The sequence below is a fragment of the Ylistrum balloti genome, unplaced genomic scaffold, assembly GCF_031769215.1.
Source record: "Ylistrum balloti isolate Yb309-2 unplaced genomic scaffold, AGI_CSIRO_Ybal_v1 Utg370510, whole genome shotgun sequence".
Taxonomy (NCBI): Eukaryota; Metazoa; Mollusca; class Bivalvia; order Pectinida; family Pectinidae; genus Ylistrum; species Ylistrum balloti.
In genome coordinates this window covers 1,463,985-1,490,644 of record NW_026782329.1, presented here as the reverse complement: position 1 = coordinate 1,490,644, position 26,660 = coordinate 1,463,985, and the positions used below count along the sequence as shown (strand labels likewise).

Genomic DNA, 26,660 nt, shown 5'->3' with positions numbered 1-26,660 from the left:
GCCCTGTAATTACCAAGGTCATTGAATACATGTTATAAGTTGGTGTATGCGTTTTACAACTAAACGTCAAATATCAGACCAATTCAATCAAATTTGCATACAAAGTTCATTACAGCTTTCCAATATATTATATAATTTAATAATTCTAGTTGCTTCTAACACAGATCTTGGTGTCGGTCTCCGCGACGCCGACAAGATGTCCTCGGTAACGTTGGTGTGGGAGAAGTCTGCACCAGACATCGATCAAAACCTAGTTTCCATCCTTGTGGAATTGGTTGTTGAAACCACGAGATGTGGATGAGGAAGGCCTCATCACTTTATCACAATAATTTGATATAAAGTGTAATTGTTTCTGACAATAGTCACTAATGATAATTACGTTGATGCGATAGAGAGTATCATCGTTTCTTCACCGTGCCGTGTAAGTGCTGGGGCTTAAGAACACGTGTAAAGATCCAAAATTATATGAAATGAGGGTTTTGCGGTTTTTAGTAAATAAGGAAGCCAGATCTGGATTTCACAAACAAAAGTGTTAATTTTATCTATTATAGATAATGTAACTTCCAGAGCAACTGATAGAAACAGCATTGTTATCGATATCCAATCTAAGTGCTACGACTGCACCTGATAAAACACGTCTCACCTGTAATTTAGTCAGTGATAACTCCCTATAATGGTATATATTATCATACAAATATCGGTGTGGGTACCTGTTGTAGAATGTTGTACTCTGAAGACTCAGCGTTGCCTTTGATAAGGTCTAAACTTTAATTACAAAAGGTAATGCGACTTACCTGTTCATTTGCGTTAATGCCCCGTTTAGGGGCGTTAAGGGCTGACTGAATCCCGATTGAATCCTTGTCAATGGAACCCACCATTCTCGTAAGATGGACATTACAGTACACATCAGGGGTGTTTTCCTGGTCCCAGTGGAACGTCTTTAGGGTCAGCTGTAATCCACACACTCGACACCGAAAACACCTCCTGTGGAACAACACCCCTACATCCACCTTCTCCACCGGATACACACGTTTTTCACACCGGTAGCAGGGATCCCTAGGGAGAGACCTTATATCCTCACAATCCGAGTCGTCCCCGTCACTCGAGCACCTGTCATCCATTTCTATTTTTCTTACCTGACTGTTTACGGGTAGTGTTGTCTTAAAGCTAATGGTACGGTACCTGTCATATTAGGTGTGTAATCCGTACAGTTCCAACATTACGGGTATGTGGACATCGTTACATGTCTGTTAACATCAAGAAGTCTAGTATTATTAATTAACTATGAATCACACACGACACTGATCACATACTGCACACACACACACATATAAATACAGGGGTCAGTTACTAGTCCTGTGATAAACAAACACTCTAAGACATTACTCCATGTAGATAATGACACACCATAAAGCGTCGGACACGTTCTTTATATAATACACACACACCGTGCTATAGATCCGTGTACACACAACACATGCTTCACGATTTTCTCGTAAAATGAAAGTTCAAACCAAACAAATGCACTCTGTGTAGCTCCGCCCCTATCAACATCTCAGCATACTGATTGGTTAGTTTCTTAGTCGATAAAATTCAAGTAATATCTGATCTCGTCTGACTAATTCGAGGTCATTGTGTTATATGAATAACAATCAGTCTGATATTTTCACATGTGTCGTATCAAATAAATTGTAGACTTAATTTCTTTATTAATACATTTTAAGTGGTAATGCTTAAACTATCAACATCATACTTTGAATTAGCTTTCAAATACGTGTCAAAGAGAGACAACTCCACATCAAAAAAATTATCGGGCCCCGATTATGTATATTTGTCATGACGTTAGGGTCAATCACAAACTTAGCATTTATGCTATTGTGTAGAAAAAAAAACTAATTAAGAAATACAAGTTGATATCTCAAACAATATTTCTAATGAAAAGTCAAAAGACTGGTCTAAAAAAAACTAAGTGATTTCGTAATTACAATTTGAATTTAAACCAATTTTACTGCATAATGATATTCAAATGGATCGAACGCAAGTTATCAGAACTTATCAATATTCTCTCCATAATACAAGTATATGTAGTAAGGACCTAGCATGACCTGTACATATTTTACAAGGTTTTAGAAGAAAACAGATGAAGAGTCAGAAATCAACACTAAATGTCCAGGAGTCGACAACTAGGCAGAAGACCCTATATACTGACATGTATTTAGGCAAATCTTTAATGTCAGAAATAAAGTTCTGAATAAGTGTACAAATAATTCCATTTGATTTCTTATCTAAAGAATTATCGCCATACAAAATGTTGATATTTTTTTTATACTTACACGAATCTGTTCAGAAGCGAATTAGGCTAAGGTGAGATATATTCAGTATCACAAAGCATTTGTACAATGAACTGAAATGAAAATGAAGTAGGGGGGAAGAGTGGGGAGGTGGGTGTTAGCAGAAAAATATCATTACAGCTCATAAAGAAATTGATAAATGGGAAACAATCGATGATTGCATAGTTCTATATTTAAAGGGAGACAACTTGTATAGTCGGCTTAATGTTATCTTTCTAGAGATGCCGGGTTGTGGCACGTGTTTTGTTAAAGAGGTTACATTTTCTTACTTGAATAAAACCTCATTATTAACCTCACATTTCTCAACTTGGAATGAGTCAAGGTGTGTTAAAGGCATACATATACTTATAACCTGTTTGATCATGGAATTATACTGTTTTTCTGACATGGAAAGCGAACACAGGCAATCGGATATTTCATATCATATTGGTTATACAAAATAAAAGCCTTGGGGAAAATTCAGTGTGTTGATACACTGTAGTAAGAATAGGTATATGTCTTTTTTTACCGTAAGCTATCTTAGAGCTTAATATTTTAATTCAAAATTAGTGAAAAAGTACTGTGAAATACCTTTTGATCAGGGCTGGTGTGAAAACATGATTGTCCCTAAAGAAAAAAATAAGGAGTTGCAATGACCTGAGGTTTTATTTCTAACTGATTAAGATATGTCATTTTTGTGTGCTTTTCCATAGGGTGAGTGTACCACCGTACTGTTTATCTGTGGTATATCTATCGCAGTCTGTATCAATGTGTCTTGTTAACATACGGGAGGTAAGCAATACTGGACGTTTCTAGGTACACACCTTAAACACACTGTAAACCAATACAAAGTCCTCTGTAGTATTATACTCTATTTATTAGACTCACGTCAAGCACGTTACAACAACAGCAGGAATAACAACAAAACACGTATACAGCGAACATTATCGTAATATATAAATACCTTAGTACGTTAAATGATACTAAACAACTGTACATCAATGCAGATTTATATCGGTTACATAAATAAATATTCTATGTTCAAACATACACGATACATAACAAACATATTGGTATGTGTAGCTTATCATGTGATTCATTCTGAGCCGAAAATTCAGATTTAATTCCATTCCGATTGTTCCATAACAATCAGGTTTGTAAATATTGATCAAATAATTGAATGGACCCAGATAAATTTATTGGATCAATATTGCAGGTTATGAAAATCAAATTAAGTCATTTAACATCATTTCCCGCCACAAACCCGGAAATAAAGCATGTAATTGTTATTTCCAGACCAAAGAAGCATTATCAACAGTTGTAAGGACCCCGCGCCCCTCCCCCCGGAAAAATTGTTACATTCAGTCCATCAATTGGGTTAATGAGTTGTATTAGAATATTTAGCTTGATTGCCTACGTGATAATACTTATAATAATGTTAAATAACTAAACACTTAAGATGGCACATATTGACATATCTACACTCACTACAGCTGCCTTTAGAAATCAATCAGGTTTGTAAAATTTACAAAATCACTTACATATTACTTGATCAAACAACGACTTGTTGTTGATAAAGAAATGCAAAACTAATAAATTGATAAAAGAATTGTGATTAGAAATATTAATCAACAACAGGGATGGAAATGAAAATCACTCTTCACTGAATATTTAATCTCTAATTCAACGTTGTTCAATTGATTTTCTAAGAGTCTTTTTACACACTGTCCAAATATCACTTATAGCTTCACTTGGTACAAAATCAGGAAGTATCGATATAATGTGCTCGTCACGTTTTAATTCATTCGGAGAGTGGAATGATCAGGAATATACATATGCATTAAGTATCTAAAATTAAATTATCCTAATATGGTTTTCGACACTTATTGCGAGCAATTTGCATCTTCTCCAGTCATCTTTATGTCCTGAGCATCGACATCACTGACAAGTCCTAGAAGGACGAAACACCTTTATAATACAGCTTAATTTATTATTTGGCCTTACTGTATGTAATTCTAAATTTGTATCTTCTCCAGTCCCCTTTTAGTCCTGAGCATCGACATCACTGACAAGTCCTAGAAGGACGAAACACCTTTATGATACAGCTAAATTTATTATTTGGCCCTACTGTATGTAATTCTAAATTTGTATCTTCTCCAGTCCCCTTTTAGTCCTGAGCATCGACATCACTGACAAGTCCTAGAAGGACGAAACACCTTTATGATACAGCTTAATCTACTACTGTATGTAATTCTAAATTTGTATTGTAAGGTGCTATTTTTGTGCGTCTTTTGTACAATCTTCAACATTTTGAAGTAAAATTTTATGTTTTTTCAAAAATAAATCCCAATTAGCATTTTTGTTCTTAAACATATGTCGGCTGAAAATATCACATGAAGAAATGATGACAATGTATAGGAAATTCGAAAACATTGCAGTTTACTTCATCAACAGCGAGAATACAATTAGTCATCGAAGCGTAAAATAGGCTGCAAAGCTGATAGCACACCCCTCCTTTTAGAGATAGCCTAATCAGATTCTAGACTTTCCTTTATATGACTAAAACTGTAGAGGCTTGGCATACTCGGGACTGGACAGTATACTGACGGCAATATATCGATACATATCATCCGTTTATATCTCGGTTTCCGCGTCGTCTACCAGTTCGTAGTCAAGAAGGTGAGCAAATAACGACGACTCACGGTCATTCGAAAATCGGGCGTATATTTTCGCCGTGCACGGTGTACTTCCGGTGTTAATGTTCCCCTCGAATGTGTATGCCAGTTTCCGTTTCAAGTGATGCCAGATTTCTCCGATTACTAGGAAAACCTCTACCGCCTTTGGTACGTCCACTCGGAACGTATATCGCTTGTGCGTCATCAAATCACCTGATACGGGCTCGTGCAAGGTGCAACGCTGCCAGCGATGGAAAGTCTTGGGGAATAAGTTTACGGCAGGATTGGGTTCTTGGCAGATAACTAAGTAACGATAAGCACAGTCAAGAGTTTGAGCCTCGTTTTCACCGTCGGCGGCATAGAGCGAGAAAATATAGAATCCTTCCTTAGGACATCGCACCATATAATTGGCTAAGGAGTCCGTCCTTGACCTTAGGAACACGTAGCGGTCAATGTCTGACACAGAATTGTCACTGACGTCAAAATATTGAAATGTGTGTGTGAGTTTAATTTTTTCACACAAGGTAAAACTGATCTCAAGGTTCTCTCCATTGGAGACAATCAATGGATCAAGTTGGTTTTCCTCTTTCATCCCCAACCTTTCCATCACGGGAGTCGGACCATAAAACGGGACTGGGGGATAGGGTGGCGAAGCCACGCCTAAAATTTGCTTGCAGTTCACTAAGAAAGAGCATGCGCTCTCCAGACATTCCGACTGCCAATAGTCTCCAGTGTACACAGAGAACTGGTACACTCCTGTTTTGGGCAAGTTGATGGTAAAAATGGCTTCGTTCTTAACTAGTCGAAGTAAAGTCCGGCCTTCGATCGATTTTGAACTATCACCAGATTTGTCGTAAGGCTCCAGCAAGGAGCCGAATCCCAAGATTTTTGGCGTTATCACTCGAATCTCAACCATGCCAGTATCTGTATTCAATGAAGCACCATAGTTTGAATAGAACTTTAATCCATAATTAAAGAACGGCGACTTCACAACAGGCAGGTTTTGAAATTCAGAGAATGGCAGAGGAATGTCCATCAGCTGCCAGGCTGAGTCGTCTGGGTAGTGTTGGTAGATATAGTCCTCGGGGTCCGTTAGGAAATAGAACTCATCATACTTGTGAAACATCTGTGGTAGGTCGTCCTTGTGGCCTGTCACATGACGCGCCGCCCACGTGCAGTTCACTATTCTCCAGTTTCCATCAATGGCAACCGCTGTCCAAGAGTTCCGAAATGTTGTGCCTTCAATGCGCATGCCTGGCTTGTAGCCGGCACCCTTCGAGAAACCGAGTATGATTTCACAGTGGAGTCCAGCAAAGCTGAAATATTAACGATAAAATATCTAAATATCATTTTTTTTTAATTTCTAAAAAATCTAAGTTGGGTCCAGAAACAGCGATATTTTTATGAAACAATAAGTTCAGTCCTTTTAAGAGTAACATTTTTACAATAAAATAATATTTGCATCGAATAAAATACACATACTTGCAGAGTTTCTTGAACAATTGGTGATAAGTTTCTTTTCCGCTGCGAACGCCCTTCAGTATGGAGGCCCTGGCGTTTGGACGGATGATTTCGTGAACGTTGTGTTTGCCAAGGTCTTTAGCTATAACCCATCGGAACAAGGCCCTGTAATGGAATATATAGTGTGAACAATCACGGTATGGTCAAAACATTAAGATGGATCCTCTACACACAAAGAGTTATATGTTTGAAGACGGATTTCATTTAATGTAATAAGCGAGGAAAACTGGCAGTGTCTATTGATGCTGTAGCCACAACTGAAATATAGAGCTGCCCAACCATTTAAATAACAAGAAGATTGTCCATACTGGTGATTTAACAAAACTAAAACTTATTTCAATAATATGATAACGCCAAGATCAATCTAGACCCTAAAATTTGAAGTAAGCACACTCTCCACACGGTTAAAAAGTGAAAGATTGAGATCCCCGGCGACTTGATTAAAGTAGAACATCAGAGTCCTACTAAACAGGGTGCAGGCGTAAGTGTCTTTAGAATTTACATTCCTTAGTATAGACGATTGTGTATCAAGATACAACAGGACAACTCTTCTTTCTTCAGAATCTCCTAAACGTGTGCGAGACAAACGTTTTCTGTTCGGCGTGTGAGGTTTATTTGTTTTCTCTGTTCGTCAGGATTAATTCTAAAAGTCACCAAAAGAACACGACTTTCTGGGATGATTTGGAAAGGAATTGGTTACCTGGCTTTCTGGAGTTCGTTTGCACAGTCCCTTGTAAGGTCTCTAACTAGCTCTGTGAAACTTCCGTATTCCGTTTTTGCAATCTAAGTAATAGAACAATCAAACATGATGATTCAATATGTGAATTACACCAGAACTGAACGTTGTTAAATATACGATTTGTTCGATAATTAACGTTCAACGGGTATAAACATACAATTCAAATGCGTCGTTGTTACTAACATGAAATACGTGTTGTGGTGAAGAATTATTTATAAGGAAACCTCTGTTGATTGAGAAATACAAATCTATTTTGAAAACTTGTAAATTGCTGTACATCAGATTTATTCCAATAAATTCAGTAACAGACCATTTGAAAATTCCTCTTTACCTCTATTGCCCTTTTGTCAATGATTTCGAACTGTGCTGGGCTAGAATACAGTTGTGCTTTCTTGCTTTCAGGTGGAATAACTGCTGGTCTCATTGTGTGATCAAAGAGGGCACTTCGGTCAACCACTCGATCCTGGAACGAAAACGATATTGACTTGTGTACTACCTCAAAGAGGTCACTAAGGAATAAATATAGTTGATAAATTGTTTTCAAATTAAGGAAGCTGAGAGGCATTAAACAGGAAAATGATCCAGCGTTTCCTAATGGGATATCTACACGGTTAAAACATATATTTCATTATGTCCAAGGCTTAATACGGGTCCGTTCAAAAATGTTTTTGATTTTAATGACTTAAGAGTATCGGAAATTTAAATTTTGATAAGAGCTTAATCTGACTGCCCACGCCTGAAGAAGCAAAACCCTGGTAATTTGTATAAGAGCCTACCTTCTCCGCAATGAGCTGCATCATTTCCATTCCGTGTCGCTCTAACATCTTGGCTGACCTGGTTTTCTCCTCCGTGGCAATCTTGTCTATCATTGCCTTGAGCTGATCCTCCCGTGATTTGTTAAAATGCTCCTCTATCCTCTCTCGTTCCGCCATTAAGTTCGGGGACTGACCCTGTATACAGTAAAGCAGTAAACATACTGTCGTTTCATTCCGGTATGTGGCTTTGTTATGAGGCTATCTATTATTTTGTAAATCTATATGTTCTAATATGTAGCAGTGCAAGAGATATTTTAATGGAATGAAATAATATATTGAATGGAACATAATTTTAGATAAAATATAATTCTTATGGCTTTTAAGGAACAACAATGTTAAGTTTCAAGAAAATATGATAATGAGTCATTACCTGGACTTACCAAGATTTATAGGGTGCTATTGTTAAGATGTTTGTATTCTTTCACAACACATGGTATTATTATCTTTTCCGTTAGTTTCCTTTAAAACATTTCTTTAACTCATATATTGTCCCGGTATCGTCGTTTTGAAGTAACATAGTGTTAATATTTCCTTATTTTCTGTCATTTTTCCTCAGAGAGAAAGTCTAATCATTCTGATATCTCAACCTAACATAGGGCCTCAGTTGATAAACTGTCGGTCGGGAGTTTCGAGGGATGACTCTACATGGTTAATGGTATCAGCTCACCTGAAGGCGCATTTGGTCGAAGGCCGTCAACAGTTCCATAGCAGCTACTTCCTTCTCCTGACCAATGCTCTCGTCCAGACGGCGCGTCTCCTTCTCGCGTTCCTCCAACAGGAAGCGTTGTAGCCGATCCTCTTCCTCACGGTGTCGCTGTTCCAGTGTAGCTTGGGCTGAGAATACTCCGGTGTCACTGAAATCCTGGTAACAATGTCAAAGTTCATATTAATGTGGATGTTTTGTTTATGTTTATTTTTTCAGTAAATCATAATTTCCTTGTCCATTCTTGTGTTTCATATCCCTAAAGATCGCATCATTGATACCCTACACACTAACAGCCGAAGTGATAGGACGCAATGTATTTGCTTGTGTGTACTTGTTGTGCTGTCATTTTGGATGGAACAGAACGACGCGTTTACAGTGTTCAAAGGTCATGAAAGACTGACCAGTGACAACCAGTGAAGCATTAGTCACGCCATTTACAAAATATACAAAGTGTGTTGGTGAAATCTTAAACTTTGATCACAGATATAAAACACGAGATGCAGAAGATTAATTATGAGAATGACAATTTACCTGGAAGCTTTGTAGAGGTGGTCGGGGGCGTTGGTACCGACTGCCCGACATGTTACTGTAATCGAGGCTAGTATTGTGCATGGTCCCGGACATCCATGTACCGTTCATACTCCGGGGGGTCACACTGACTAGACTAGAATCTGCCGGACTGGTGGCCATCTTTGGAGTCCCCGGACGAGGACTGGACCGGGGACTATTCCGGGGACTGTTACGGGGACTAGGTCGGGGCCTGGGACTGTCAGATCCGCTTCGAGACGATGGAAGACCCGGTTGTTTCGCTGACTTTCCTGTAAGCTGCAAAGACAAGGACTTTATTACAGTGAAATTGGATTTATTTATCATATGGAGGAATATCCAATATCAAGTACACTTTCCTGAAACAGTAATGATAACATTCTTGGTCGTTTGAATGAACGGGTTTCAAGATAGTAACAAACCAACAAACACTATTAGATAAACCACGTGTGTAACACCATCAGCGCCACGGCAGTGTTGAGAATAATTACTTCCCATTAACAAATTTATTTATTTGCTCCTTTTTAAAAATGTCAAGAGTCAAATGTAACACGAAGTCTTGATAAATGTTGACGTCTATTCAATTCACATAATTAACGTAATGTACCTAGTCTCAGTGAGACGTGCCTGTATCATTCTTCACACAAGTTTAGAGTCCACAATATTGGACACTGTTATTTACATGGTCCAACAAATTGTCCAAAGACAGCCATTTTAACATAACCACTGAAGCCTGCGTTTGTTACAGATTCGCACCCCCTAAGCCTACAGTGATGTCGGTCGCCTGTGAAGCCTCGTTCACGCCGTCCACGTTACGTTCCGTGAATGATTAGCAACGCTGACCCCAGTTGATCTTATGTCAAAGATAGAAGCCGGCCTGCATACCTACATACGAGTGACACCTGGAGGGGAGGAACATAATTCTGACTCTTTTACACGGCAGCACGATTGACTGAGTCTTACATAACCTTGGATTACAAGCAAATGATAAATAATTCAATTACCTGAAAACATTATAAGAATTAAGTTCTGCATGCCGATGCTATAAACACTTATAGAGAACTGACTATATATAAGTAATGTATGACTGATCTAAAACATGTATACAATATTTACTTAAACAATTTATAAAATCCTTTCATTCTTTTGTTATACATGCACAATTATACATAAAGATGTTGTTTTCTTTAAATAGACATTACCTACGTCATACAGCAAACAGATATTAATTAAAACATGAAAACGTTCATAACACGTGCATCCAATTAAAACCTACGGTGCCCCTGAGGAGTCATTAATGTTAAATAAGAAACCGATTTCTATCTTGTTGACTCTGTACACATAACAACATGTGCTAAACTCCTGGTGTATCAATAATGAAACAGCGTCACACACATTAGTAATTCATCGTCAAAGTTTCCCCACAGACACGAGATTTCTCATCAACATCGGTAATAATCGTGGTGATGCCAAACTATTTTATACTGTCCTCATACAGTTCAAATTCAGCCCCTACCTATCGATGGTTAGATTAACTTTAAACAGAACCGTTTCACAACACCATATATATAGAATACAATATTTGTTAAAACATCACAATATCAAGAATTTTGCCTATCCGTCACACTTTGAAATAATTACCCTTACCAACTTGTAAAGACAGCCAAACAAAATGTGCGATAGTGTCAAGACAACTAGTTTTCATTACTGCTAATGTGATCCAAGTTGAGAACACAGCAACCTACACTGCTAAAGGGCAATTCATTTCTAAATAATTTTGCCTCTACAACAGAGTAAGACGTGTTCTTGGTGGTACTCGGTTCGATCAGCCTTGACCGTACCATTGGGTTACAACACACTGATGAAATCGGCGTTGTACCATATGTCACCATAAGTAAATAATATACATTGAAGAACGTTTTGCCGTGATTTAGATGTTAACAATGGAAGGTAACAACAAATAGATAATGTTGGGAAATCAACACTATAAAGATTCCCTGTAAACTCAAATCATTATGATATAAAGTATCGTCAGCCACCGCGTAAACACGGCGTCACCATAATTCAAATTTCAGAACTAGGAATCTCAACCGCAAGGTAACCTTGCATCTGATAAAGCAATCAGCGACGGTCCGTGTGATTAGTGACAACTGTCAGGTACAGGCTTACAACTTACTACAGTACATACAGGTCGACACTGTCCGGAGGGGATGACCAAGGTCAGTCGGGACAATGTCTGTCACTCACCAAGCTTACGAACTGACAGACATACATATAATGACTATGCCCGACAAACGTTAGAACAAAAACTGTGTTGTGAAAAAAATCCTCGTTCATTAAGATGATCATAACATTTATACATCTGTTTTACAACCTTATGCAACGTCGATTCAGTCCAAGAAATGTCGTGTTTATAGTACATGTACATGATTATACATGTAAGCTGGATCAACTCATTTCTCGAGAAAAATCCGATATCAGATCCACACATACTACATAATATTGACATTAGCAGCTGCGTTATGTTAATTTAATCACTGACAAGAAAAAGAGGTTTGAATTACTGGTTTGCAGTAATTAACTTTCTCACGGTGTTGATGTTCCGTTCTTAACAAGATATAATACAACCAACAGTAATTTACTTGTCCATGTGTTGCAGGACCAACGTGTGTTTAGCGTGCAGCCACAATTCCGGAAGTGGTAGTTAAAGCTCGTGATCGTCTCCTTAAAAAAAAATTCTTGTTTATGTCTACCTGTGCTAACACGCATGTCCGTTCTCGCAATAAAGCAAAATATCAGTTAGAAAACCGTACATACACATAATTACCTTACGCTTATATATGGCAATTGAAGTTTTACATAGTTCCCACGCCACCAAGCTTTAAAGTAACCCAGATTGGGTTCACCATAATAACAGTAGCTATATATACACACACACAATAATTTACTTGTGAACGCTTTACAGGTAAACATCAATATCTAACATGGCGTTCTTCTCGCTGTGTATACGTGAATAATTTAGGTCATCAGAATGCCTACCTGTACAGAATGCAAACCAAATTTGATGGCGTCGTGTAGCGTTATAGAAACATGGCGTCTTCTGACAACATATTCATGCGTCCAAGGTAAACGTGTTCGCGTTTTGTATCGTAAGCTATGTCATACCTTTAAAGTTGTCGTCAGTAGCTAGTCGCTTGACATTCCGATATGGATGACTGCTACTCTACGTATACATGCTAACCACAGACCTCACATGAACGGTAAGGTTAGAAAGTGGGAACTCGGATCATCGTGTTTAACACTACGTTATCCAATCATGACTTGTCTTTAATTAATATTTCAAGTGCGTATTAATCTAACTTACTGGTAAATCAGATATCCCATTCACTTAATTACACGTAACGATGTAATTGATTTTAATGACAAGTCTGTGTTAGTTGACAATTTAGGACAAGGGTGAGTAGGCTTCGTTTATGCATTTTTTACATAAAACACTAGCACAAATCTCGCCTGTGATTTCTAAGGGAGATCTTTTAATGCCACCAACAAATATTTTTATGAAAATAAAAGTTCTGTTTTAAACATATCAGCTGATAAATAAACTGGTTCTGGTGTTATATTATCACAATAATATGTCTGCCACTTTTCCAATTACAACAGTTGCTGGCCCCGCCTAAACATAGTAAGATAGACTGTGTAACGTACACCTCAACCTTCCGCCCATAATGTCAACACATTAGAAACAAGCATGAATTTGCCTTAATCTACCCGTCACATTCATTCGAATAGAGTTATGGTTAGGAATATACACGCTACTCAAGATCCCCTTTTAATCTCATTCAATGGTGAAAATGATAAAATTTATAACACAAAGTTCAACCATTTCGGATTTTCCTCGGTCGACTACCAGGCTTCTAGAATTTAGGCCCTTAGCGTGCCTGACGTTTCAAGGACCACACAGCTGCATGATACAGTTTCTTGTCTGCACCAAATTCTATATATTGTATTGAAAGGTGATATGCACTTGCATGACTTTTTGTACAACCGTTTAAGGGCTTTGGGGAATGTATTGCTATCGATACCAAGGACAATGATATGAAACTCCCAAAAAATGGAAATTAAAAAAGTGGTGTCCAGATAATTATGCGCTGCACATTGAACAAAAAGACGGCATCTTCTTAACAAAAAAACGTCTTGATTTCAACGTGAATTATGAGTAACGTGTGGTCAATGCCACGGCTTGTTCTACACTAAGTGGGAAGTAGTTTAGTCTGGAGAGCTTCGAACACCATGCCTTTAGAGATACATCAAATATGACACGTTCTCCTGGTTAGCTTTGAACTCCAACAGGAAAAAGACATTTCTAGACCTCTTTCTTTGAAGTTACTATCCAATGACTATGCTTACATTGATAGTCCCCATCCTAATTTCATCTCGGCTGCTTTTGTGAGAGCAAAAACAAAAACATTATATCACAGATAAAAAGATTTCATCATCGACTGCGAAAGGAACCGAATGGTCGACAAAGACAGAAGAAAGAAGATCACACCGTATACAAATGTACTTCTAAATATCGTCTGTGACCTTATTAGCATCTGTACATAAATTTAATTTTGACTATAGATCACTTTGGCCAGTCTGAAAAATGATAATATAGACAATTTATTGGAGAGAAGTCAGACATTTTCTGTTTTTATATTCTCGTTAAGTGGTAAGAGTCGCACAACATGCTAGTCATTGCTGTGCTACTATTTTAGACTTGGAATGAATATAGACGATAGGGGACGTCCAATCAGTGAGAGATCAATGAAGATTTACAGAGACCAGCCGCTGTTCGTGCCCAGTGATAATTATGTTAGATTCTACCAGCCTGTAATATCTACACAGCAGATGCTCGGTCGAGGCTTCCTAATCAACTGATGTCCGTCCGGATTGACCCATAATTGACCATAATTCCGTGGTCATCGCTCCAACCTACACGTAAAATTAGCAAGTTACAAATCCGACAAAAGTCTTTTTTGATTTATTTCTTATCCGGAGATACCGTATTGGTGACAATGCTATCAATACAAGGCCTGTGTTAACGTTTTACCAATCACAATGACAATATTACAGTGACTAGTTTTCATTTGTCCACCAAGATCCTGTCTCAAATATGATAGTTTATCTTACGTTTTGATCTATTATGTAAGACACAAATTCCATTTCAAGTTGGTCATAAACTAAACAGATATTCCATGTCCCAAATACACAGGTTCTTTGTGTAATATTCTGCTTGGTTATTCAAATATCTCAGTTTAATACAAACTGATAAACGTTTGATAGACACGAGAGCAAGTTTTTTTTCTGAAATCTAGACGGATACAATACTGTTTAGAAAAGACACAACAAATTAATGAATGATTAAAGGAGGCGAGAAAAAGTGACGATTTTGTCTGTTTGGGTTCTCATGTCCCGGATATGACATGACGGTACACGTCTACAGGAGGGACACGCAGTCAGGTGAGATGCTGAACGAGGAATAAGGGACTTTTTCAATAGTTCTGCATAATAATCATCTAGGTCCCGCCTATAATCACAGGTGATAAATAGAACGTGTTTATTCGTACAATGAAGAACTAAAGGAAACAAGACGTATCAGCTGAATTGAACACAAGTTATTGTGGTGGGATTTCTGTACGATATAATCAACCGTGCGTTAGATTTTCCGAAATTCTCACGGTGATACTACAGGTACTAGCTGTGTTATTCACATTAAGTAGGATCAGGTGGTAATATACTTAGATCTACCTATATCGTTAACAACTTCTCCTGTGACTCTGGCCTCCCTTGTTACTAAAGATTTGGTAATCCTAAAAAAAACTCAAGTCTTTAAATATTATAGTTAAATGTAAACCCGTGTTACAACGCACGAGACATCACATTTCTTTGAGTGAAACAAGCGAAAACGTATAAAGACAATGGATTCGTTTGTAAAATCAAAAACATCACAGGGATTACGGGTTTTAACGTCCTTGAAATAGCCAGGGTCATATGAGGGCAAGCATCAGACGGAAGTCAATCCTATGGACGGGCTTTTATTTACTAATACGTGTAATTGTTTCCTGTAATAGTACATTATAATTCCAGATTTTACGACGTAATCACATAGTGAGCTTCCATGAACATGTGTTCTACCTGTTAAGACAATCTCAATGTTTCGCTAATTGTCTTCTGTATGTTTGATTTCCTAGTTTCTTATGCAAATCGTGCACTAGTCAGAGCATTATTAGATTTCTCATTAGGAGAAAAATCGTTAGTGGAAACCAAGGCACGGCTGTAGCTATCTTTTACTTCTGCGTAGAAGCACGAGGTGTTCAGATTTCTCGTAGCGTTCCGAACGGTAGTGTGTGTGAAGTAGTTTTAAAAGTAACAATATTTACAGCCTGGTATAACCAGTATGTCAGACTGGTGACAAAAAAGCAGTTTGTCAGACTGGTGACAAAAAGTAACAACATTTACAGTGTGGTATAACCAGTTTCTCAGATCGGCGATTGTTTGTGGTTAGATATATGTGTCCTGGTTTGTTTGTTTACACACATATTACAAGTCACAATCGATAAACCCAGCGCTATCAGAATACCTGATACAGTTGCCATGACAATCTCGTTGGAGATTTAAAAGATGGACGACGTTTGATTCACAAGATGTGTGTATGTATATTGTACGAACAAGTTGAACATCATTCGTGCAAAACATTGATTTGACAAACCTGCAATTGCAGACATTTCAATGGGATCAAAATTGTATCTAGATCTAGTAAAATCTGGTCAGACTGTGTTGCCTAAAATTGTTGTATTGCTGGTTATCTCTATGTAATTGTAGCGTGGGTTTGGTATCGTCCATGTGAAGCCTTCACATCACTTAAGCTGTTGTGAGGACGTTAACCAAGAACTGCGTGTCCTATACCAGTCCGTTTGATCTTCTGATACTTCGTTCGCAAAACAAAAAGGATCCAATCATGAACAGCCAGCCAACATTTCAGTTTAATCCCATTTAATGAACCACTGTAACACTTATGAGATACGAGTATAAAAAGGACATAAAAAATTTGAAATAAAACATTAAAAAGAGGGGTTCAACCTTCAGATTGACCTTTAACAATTTGGTATGAAACGTCAAAAGTAACCAAGCATGCTGCAGTCATTAATCCAACCGCGGCTGAAATTTTCGATAGAAATGGCGGGAAAATGTCAGTGCTCGAAACGTTATCTAACAGTACGTATATGTAATTAGCATTATATGCCACAGGACAATGATGAAAGCAGTACAATATCAAGAGATTATTAATACTCTATTTCTATACTGTATCCTGATAACTAGACAACGACCCTTAGTGGACAATAAATGACAGTAATATGAGAAAGCGGTTCACACCACAGGTATACAATAGGTGTACAAACTCGCCACAGTGTATAAATAACACACATATCAGATAAAGCATGTCGGTAACCGAATTCTTACACATCAACTTGTCAGCATATCATTAATGTCTATTAATAAAGTCATCAGACATGGTGACTAAACACTTGTGCTCTCTTGACAGAATATAAACACGCTACACAGCTGTATAGAAGTTTCATTACAGAACAATAATCGAAAAATCATTTTCCTCAATATATTGTATATTTCATTTGAGAAAGCGGCCTTTAATCGATTTTAAGTTTGAATCGCGACTTCGTTCAAGAATAGATATCGATATTCTCTGGTTAGTTCAACAATATATATAGATATTCTCCGCTTAGTTCAACAATATATATAGATATTCTCCGCTTAGTTCAACAATATATATAGATATTCTCCGCTTAGTTCAACAATATATATAGATATTCTCTGGTTAGTTCAACAATATATATTCTTTGGTTAGCTTAACAATAGATATTCTCCGCTTAGTTCAAAAATAAATATAGATATTCTCAGGTTAGTTGAAGAAACGATGTAGACATTCTCAGCATAGTTCAAAAATAAATATAGATATTCTGCGGTCAGTTGAAGAATATAGATATTATCCGGTTAGATCAACAATATATATAGATACTCTCCGCTTAGTTCAAGAATAGATATAGGTATTCTCCGGATAGCTTAACAATCGATAGTCACTCACTTTGACGACTTCATGCTGACCGTCTTACCAGTATTCACGCTAAAATGACCTTGAACCTTTTCCAGAAGCCTATAAATTTGTTGGAGGTCAAGAAAACAACAGGTGTTTAATGAAGTCTAAATATCTTTAAAGCTATCAAGCATATGTATTAATAAGGAAAATTATTCGTCCTTGTCATAAGAAATGATTTGTCTGACGGTTTTACAAAACTCCTACAGCACAGTTTGCTTCTACAAAATACAAATCTGCTATTTTCCCTTTTAATCAGACAAGTTACAATACAAAGGTCATTCTTTGTGTACGTGACAATAGACACAAATACAACATTGCCAGCCATGGCCAAATTAAGTCTCGTATCACATAATACATGCATCAACAATGGTTGATTTCACGCGAAGAATTTTTCATATGTAGAATACTTAATTAAGGTAATATCTTACAGGTAGAAATGGACATTTTTACGCCTTATTATCGCAAACTCGAACACAAACCTATATTTTCACAAATATATACGAAGTACGTGCATTTCTCGTGACCATGGTGCAGTGACACAGTCGAAGGGAGAGAGAAATGTTTGAATGGGAAAATAAACGGACGGAAATGAAGCACAACCTGACATCCTAATATGGAAACGGCAGTTATGCTATGCTGTGAAGATACCGTGAGAATCCAACCTCACAATTGCAGGGTGCCACTCACAGGAAGATGTAAACGCCTAAGGTTTTTGACCACGACACCTAAATCACAATTATACTGGTGTCCTTCACACCCACTAAGCGATGTCACGTGAAAATATGGTACAAACCCAGTACAAAAACCACACCTTGGGAAAAGTCAACCTGATCGTGAATGAATGTTCGGTTTGACCATAGAAAGGATACAGAATATTAACTATGGTCTGTATAGAAAGTGAGAGGTTGGAAAGATACAAGGTACAATTTCATTTAGATTTTTCCCGGCTGATAAACCGATATATCTTTCACATTTATTGTTAATTGTTATTATCATTATTATTATTATCACAGTCATAACGGCCCCTCAACACATAAAAGGTCACTAGGGTCATCAACCGGTGATACACACAGCGACCCAAAAAGGAAATAACATCAAACAAGCTAAAAGGTAAAAGACAAATGCTAAAAATCTTAAATGGTTATATAAACACAAAAGATTAAAATTGTAAGACATAGTCTATAATACATACCAGCATCTTTCAGATAACCTAGAATTTTATAAATCTCAACGGTTTCAAAAAGGGTCTTTAGCTTTATGGTCAAACGTCACAATCAATGTGCAACGGATTGAATCGTTATTGTCACAATAAAAAAAACTTAAAAATAAAGACTTAACTAAACAAATTTCTTTATCGTGTGTAATTCGACACACCAAATTCGGAAACATGGACGATTTTGAAACAATAATTTCTTTTGATCATTCTCAAAAGTAAAGTTTACATGTCTTTTCTGTCGAAATCTCGTACCATCATACCCCGATCTAGCGCACATGATGGTATGACACGGACTATAGACCGATCATACATTTCAGCCTCATTGACACTTACAAGAAGCAGCCAACAAGTTACAAAGAGGCTTCCAGAAGGACTAGTAATCATCTATTACCGGACGGCTTCAAAATTCAATTATTCAAACATTGTGGTGATGCTAACTGATGTTAATTCGTTCACGACACCAGATGGCACTGCGGTCGTTTTCTTGGGTGATTGGGTCAATTTCCAATGCTTTTGGATAGTAAAGCATCTGGATTGACCTGCAAAATTTGGACAGATACAATGTATTGTTTCATGTAAATAGGCAGATACCCCCTTCAAGAAATCTAGCAGTGTTATTACCAGGGTACGGGCGAATGTGCAGAAAAGGTCATCAGGTACAACTATGACATGTGACCTCGTGACAAGGTAATGTCAAACTCTTAGCCGTAGTGTCTAATTTAAATGAAAAAAAAAACGATTAAGTAAGGTCGTTACGATGGGAATCGGAATCCTGACTGATGTACCGAGGCTGGTCAAACAAGTGCACCCTTGATAGTGACTCACGTGGAAGGCAACCTTTAATGAAAATTTTGGCGGAATTTATTAAAATGGCTTCTTCAAAATGATAATAACGACACATGACACACATGTTTAAATTGCAAAATTGTTTGCATTCCATTCACAATGTACGGGTATTCGATAATGAAAGAAATACAATTACAAACCAGGATTTTCGGGGCATACATATATAACAACTACCTACATTATTGTTTTAAACTTAGTACCTTAGTATTGTGCCAACCTGACTTGGAATTAGGTGATATGGTCATCGGTCAAAGAAAATATCAGAGAGTATAGTTTATCAATCTTCTATAAACTGTTTCCTCCTCATCATCCGAGATCTTACTGTTCTTTGTACCCAGAAAGCACGTGACGTCATGAGACGGGTGACAGATGGGACAGCTGCTTGTTCGGGTCGAAGTTCAATATGTAAATTAGTTTGTGGTATTCATGTCACATTCGTTATGAAATACAGGATTTTGTGTTGGATAAGTGGTTCTTAGCCAATATTTTCCTGTGTAACAATAGTGATTGGTGGCACCGTATGATAACCTAAACCAATACTTAATTGTCTTCATTTCATACACTTGACAACCCGAAGACATCTTTCACGTTTTCTGAAGAAGCTTTTCATACTTGTAACATGTTAGTCATACCGACTCTCTCCATGTTTTATCATCAGCAGAATCATTTCAACGACAAAGAATTTTAATCAGACAATCTAAGCACGTGGGATCAATTAATTATTTAACAATTTTTATGGGCGTGATGACAGATGACAACTTCAGATGCAGTCACATGATTGAAAGGATGTAACTGGAACCACATGACTGAGGCAAGTTACTGGAACTATACGACTGGTGGCTGTGACGAGAACCGCACGATCGGGGCATGTGACCGGAACCATGCGATTGGGGCATATGATCGGAACCACACGACAGTGCACTGTGACTGGAACCACACGACAGTGTCCTGTGACTAGAACCACACGACAGTGCACTGTGACTGGAACCACACGACAGTGTCCCGAGACTGGAACCACACGACAGTGTCCCGAGACTGGAACCACACGACAGTGCCCTGTGACTGGAACCACACGACAGTGCCCCGAGACTGGAACCACACGACAGTGTCTTGTGTTGGAACCTAACGACTTAGAATCACATGACCGAGTCATTTGACCGACACCTAGATTTGTAACCACTAGACTATATCACGTGACTGGTCAATGGTCAGTGGAATCATGCGGACGGGGCTACATGACTGGAGTCATAGTATTGAAACCTCGACTGGAGTCATAAATTCAACAAACGGATATTTCTCCATTAAACAAATCATATTGTTATACAGTCGATAGATAAATGACATTGGTTTATAGTCAGACAATTAAAATCTACCGATTAAATCACACTTAACGATTATCTGCGCCATTAAACCGAGCGGCTCCATTCATCCTGTTCACAATAGTATAGTGATAATTGATAGGTATTCAAATTGTACGTTACTGTCAATATACTTATAAGGTCATGTGACCCCATAAAAGGGTCGTCTGCGGTCATAACTCCGGAAGGGTTTAGTATACACCAGACAAGGCCAGTTATAGATGCACACGTCACCACAGTTACCGCTCACAATAATGTGATAAACGGACTCTAAAGAAAATATTGAAGGTAGTAAAATAAGCACGATTTGTATGGCCTTTTGGAGTTCCATAAGAATTCTGGCTTTGAAAAAATAATGCTATTTTCCTATTTATCAAATTTCAGTTATTTTCCGTCATTTATTTAAAACTCGTTTTAGAAACTGTGGGAATTATCATCGGTATTCCCAGAGACCGTCCGGTCAACTCTACACACTTTAGGATATGGGGAATATAGTAGCCGGTACCGGGCTAATAATAGTCCATCTGTGTATGGCTGTGACATCCATGGAATAAAACATAATCGAACCACTATGTAAATTAATTGAAGGTACTTTTACAATACTGCCACATCAGTATCATTACTACGCCTATATCACCTGGGAACGTCTTAACCACTGAACGGTCATCAAATTATACGAAAGTAAGACAGGACATAGGACGTCATAATTTGTCACCAAGATTGCAATTATTTTGACAATAACTGCTATCTGACGACCGCTCAATAGTCAGATACTATTTTGAAGATATCATTGATATCTTAAAGGTCCCCCTGTATGCTAATTTAATTGAAGAGCTTCCTAAACATTATATAACAATCTGAATGTTCTAAGGCAACGTGAAATGCCCTGACGTAACATGGGTAAACATGGAGCCATGTTATATATATGACGTCATATTATTTTCTTGTGGTCTGGAATATACATATATCTCTGGGAATTGGTGGCCATACCACAAAATGCAATTATAGTAACATTAAAACGATGTCACATGTTACACCGTCTATATCATCAGGTCATCATGTGTAACATCGTCAATGTCATTATACAGATATCACGTAGACACGTGTCATTGCGTCATAATATAGATGTCACGTAGCCATGTGTCATTATACAGATATCGCGTAGGCACGTCAGTATATATATGTTACGTAGACACGTGTCAGTATGTCATTATATAGATATCACGCAGACACTTGTCATTATATAGATGTTACGTAGTCATGTGTCATTATACAGATTTCATGTGGACACGTGTCTCCGTGTCAATATTTACGTTACTTGGGCATAAAATCAATTATACACGCCATTAGTTATACTGGTTTATCATGAGCAGACTGTTGCCGGATGTATTTGGGGAGCTAATCTTTACATATACTCCCCATTCCTGTGATCTAAGTAGAACCTTCATGCATGTTTGATCAGGAAACGGGATACTGTTATAAATAAGATTCGAGTGGTACTCAATACATTTAAAAGGCAATGCAAATCTCGACAGAACGTGCTTGTGCATCGGGACAGAATACTGGAACCAAGAGGAAGTTAGACTAGCCAATAGAGAGCGTGTCTACGAGAAGACGGCCATCTTGTAAAATATGTATCGTGTTTACACATGGATTGAATGAAATGTAAAACTTGGCACATCGATCTAAATTTAGAAATGTTGATACAATATCCGGACAATTGACAAAACAACATAAGACTGTGTAAAGTGATATGTGTAAAGTAGGATATGTTTCAGGGTCTTAGTACCAATCCCTTCCCCAAAAGTCCTGTATCAATTAAGGAACGTAACTCTTCTAAAGAGCAAATCCGGCAATTTTCATAAGTTTTCATATTTTCATATATAGATATCACTAACAGGAGACTGTCAAGTTCCTGTGACAAGAATGAAGGTGTCAGGGCCCTGTGGCCAGGATGAGGGTACCAGGGCCCTGTGGCTGGGATGAGGGTGTCGAGGCCCTGTGGCTAGGATGAAGGTGTAAGAGCATTGTCGATGGGGCGAGGGTGCCAAGACCCTGTGGCTAGGAGGAAGGTTTAAGAGCGTTGTTGCTGGGATGAGGGTGTCAGGGCCCTGTGACTGGGATGAGGGTGTCAGGGCCCTGTGACTGGGATGAGGGTGCCAGGGCCCTGTGACTGGGATGAGGGTGCCAGGTCCCTGTGACTGGGGTGAGGTGTCAGGTCCCTATAGTTAGGATGAAGGTGTAAGAGCATTGATGCTGGTAGAGAGTGCCAGACCCCTTTGGCTGTGATGAGGGTACCAGGGCCCTGTGGCTGGGATGAGGATGCCAGGGCCCTGTGACTGGGATGAGGGTGTCAGGGCCCTGTGACTGGGATGAGGGTGTCAGGGCCCTGTGACTGGGATGTGGGTGTCAGGGCCCTGTGGCTGGGATGAGGTTGTCAGGCCCCGACAGTTAGGATGATAGACTTTAGTTAAATACCAGATGAATGTGAATAGACCGTGTACGTGAACATGTTGTTTGACCGATCGAATTGAATAACACATCACCAGAACACTTTTCTGAGATATACATCAGTACTTGTGTTTACTTCCTCATGTTATCCATGTACAAATTTACATAACATTATTCGGGTTAAGCAATATGTAGGTACTGCGTAGTCCTGTTCATTATATTTAAGTGCGTTCCACGTGCATGTGTGCTGCGCGTGACCCGGAAATTAGACCAGTTGTGGTTAAACAAAAAGTTGACGTTATACACAGTGATTATGTCGGTCAGTTTAGTGATCGGTTCGAGAGAGAAGCATACCTGTATCACCAGGTATAAAGGAGTGGGGGTATTTTTACTCATCTGGGCGATAACATTGTTGTCCGGTTACATACCTTCACTGATAAAAACTTCAAGTAAACATTAATGTGACGCGATGGTGGAAGAATGTGTGTATTTCACCACAGCCAATGAAAAACACCTTTATAGCCAATATTGATATTTTGGGGGAAATTATCAAACGGATTTTAACAAATCCGTGGACGGTAACAAGCCATTCATGCATAAATCATGTTTTTGTTGATATCCCCAAACCCATGACATAGTGGGGTGATCTCTGTTGCGTCATAAGAAAGGTATAAGGATGTGTTACCCGGAGGTATACAACACTCGCGGTATAATCATTTGTTGATTAGAGCCAATATAATAACAGATTAAATGAACTATTTTTCATACCCTGCCACATAAACATAATCAATATATACATACGTGTTATAAAAGAGAGTGACATAAACGTGTATATATATAGATAAATACCGGGTATACAAGCAGTGTTGTCTACCACGTGTACGACTTATTGTTATACCTGTATGACGTGTTGAGTTCCCCCGGGGGGTAGGGCGTGTGCAACGTCGATGGGTTGCCCCTCCGCCTGGATCTGACGGATGCCCTTCCCCACGTGGGTTTTACAATACACCTCCTTATCATTAGTTCCATTGGCGTCATTCCTGTAGAACGTCTGCATTGTGAGAGGAATTCCACAAACACGACATCGGAAGCACTGTCTGTGGAATAGTACCCCGACATTGACCTGTTCGTGGATGGGGATGGTTCTGTAACACCTGTGACAGGGGTCTACTGCCGCGGGGTAGGCAGCTCGGTCAAATTTAAACTCGTACAATGTCGCCCTTTCATACGTAAATGAATACGAGTAAGTTCCATCGTTTCGTTTCCCTTCCCGGACATCAATCCGGACCGGAACGTCTGAATCTTCTCCCGACATCCTAAATACGCAGGTGAAAATTACACAAAATATCCAATATTACACAGATCTTTTATAAACAGCGCCATGTTTACATGACATTGCGTGTGTAGGTCTAGGTAAATTATACAGGTAAAACCTCACAGGTAGGTCCACACTCGCGTACGGTCGAAGTATAGTGAACATGTGTGTATTAGATCCGTGTGACCTGATTACGCTAACATACCTGGTTGTCTTTGGCCCCGCACCTAGCATATTTTTGTAAAACCGTTATAGGTGTAAACAAAGGCCGTCAAAGGTAAAATACAAGTAGACAAGGTTGTACTTTTTAATTAATTAACAGGGGGAAATGTTTTAGTTACCTATTTAATTATCATTTTTGTCGAAGTTCAAGCTCCTGAGACCTTAGGATAATCGCTGAATATACATGATAATCCAAATTTACGATCCAACCCACATCCAGAGTTATATATCCATTTATTATACGCCCCTTACGCACCTAATTGTTGAGATCTACAAGAGAACGTTTTGTGTAATACATAGTAAATTCGTATATATTAACCAATTTCTGCATTCTTTCAGAAGTTCATCAGACTCCCTGAAGTTTCCACATCATGACTATTCAAAACAATAGCAATGACTTGTTTATGTAACTATGACAACAAATGTTGTTAACGTATCCGTTATTATTGTGCGCATCACAAACTACCTGCAATACGTCCCTCTAGGTAATTTTACTAAAAATTGTTGCATAAATTGGAAAAAACAAAAATACTTCAGTTCCATTTAGACAATGTGCAAAATCGAAAATGTAATCTACATGGTCACTTTTATTCATATTTATTAATCAAGATTGTATTAGAGTTCCAATCGACATGTCATCCTCGATACTCCAGGTGTTATGGCCACTTTCACTCTCTGCACCCCTGAAACATGTCATGGAAAATGGAAGGTACAATAAGTAATTTGATTGGTTCAAGGAGAAAAAAAATTGACCAATCACATGCTAAAACGTTCTTTTTAAAGATTACAAAGAAGCGACACACAATTCCAAAGCAATTACAGCATACCGTTAAGCGACCGCATGATTCGTATGATTTACATCAAAAGATCAAACTAGTCTTTTCATCATGTCCACAAGGTATTGCATATAGAACCTACAATTTTGCCATGACACGTTCCAGGGATGCAGAGAGTGAAAGTGATCGTAACCCCTGTATTATCGAGGATGGGACATAGTTAGCACGTCCTAGTACTGAACTACCTGAAGGGTCCAGGAAATACTGGGTTATCGCCCCTTATTTCACTCTTGCATTGACGGCAAAAGTTAGACCAGTTCTATTGATTAGGGTAGAAAGAAATTATCGATATACTCCACTGGCATTAAATAATGTTAAGAATATAAATGGAAATTTTGAATGATTCTTTTCCTCTCACATCGACTTGGTAAGAATTCCCAGTCCATGCATGATCCACTACACTCCTGCACAAAGCTATATGCCTAAGGTGTCAAAATTCTGTTTGAAAACTTCAAATGAGTTATCCTTGATATATTCTGTAGTGTAACCATCAAACACACAGACATTTATAATATACCTCTGCATTTTAGAAAGTGTGTGTGTCTATTACCAGTGATTGTGTCTCCACTTAATTTTGCTAGCGAATCGTGAAAAGATATTAACCTCAGATTGAAAATGCACCAGCGTGACAGCTTCTAAATGAAATAAACAATTTCTGGTTTGCTTAATTGTTGCCACAGTCAGACAATACATGTGTACCATTATACTTACTTCTTGATTTGAGAAGTCTATTTATGTATAAACAATACACAGTTAGTGTCTTAAAATATAAGCGGTTCAGATTCAGGATGAAGTAAATTTGCCGAGAAAGAAGACTGTGTGCGCTAGGAATTGATTTTTTATTACACGGTCAAGTGTAAACAATGATTGATTAAACAAAAAAGTGTTAAAAAAAAAGAAAGGAAAAAAACGAAAAAGAAAACAAAATG

General features: G+C 38.1%; 2 protein-coding genes across 2 annotated transcripts in view; both read right to left on the bottom strand.

Moving 5' to 3' along the window:
• LOC132555697 (hillarin-like) overlaps positions 1 to 1,433 on the bottom strand; it is a 70,286-nt gene extending 68,853 nt beyond the window's left edge. The window contains exon 1 of the mRNA XM_060220057.1: positions 795 to 1,433. Coding sequence (XP_060076040.1) covers positions 795 to 1,121 — 327 coding nt within the window. The 5' untranslated portion in view covers positions 1,122 to 1,433. The remainder of the gene's footprint in view (positions 1 to 794) is intronic.
• Positions 1,434 to 4,964: 3,531 nt separating this feature from the next.
• On the bottom strand, positions 4,965 to 24,673 carry LOC132555709 (hillarin-like). Its single transcript, XM_060220072.1, has 8 exons — positions 24,257 to 24,673; positions 9,318 to 9,611; positions 8,748 to 8,942; positions 8,042 to 8,215; positions 7,597 to 7,728; positions 7,227 to 7,309; positions 6,488 to 6,631; positions 4,965 to 6,321 (listed from the first exon to the last, which is right to left on the bottom strand). Exons 1-8 carry the CDS (start codon positions 24,671 to 24,673, stop codon positions 4,965 to 4,967), a joined length of 2,796 nt encoding a protein of 931 aa, XP_060076055.1.
• Positions 24,674 to 26,660: the final 1,987 nt, after the last annotated feature.

Bases quoted from the DNA above. Each gene is read 5' to 3' on its own strand.
- LOC132555709 (XM_060220072.1), bottom strand. From the start codon at position 24,673: ATGTCGGGAGAAGATTCAGACGTTCCGGTCCGGATTGATGTCCGGGAA. The intron at 9,612-24,256 runs GTATAACAATAA...TTGTCTTTGCAG, and splicing joins GAACTCAACACGTCATACAG to CTTACAGGAAAGTCAGCGAA. The intron at 8,216-8,747 runs GTGAGCTGATAC...TACTGTATACAG, and splicing joins TCGACCAAATGCGCCTTCAG to GGTCAGTCCCCGAACTTAAT.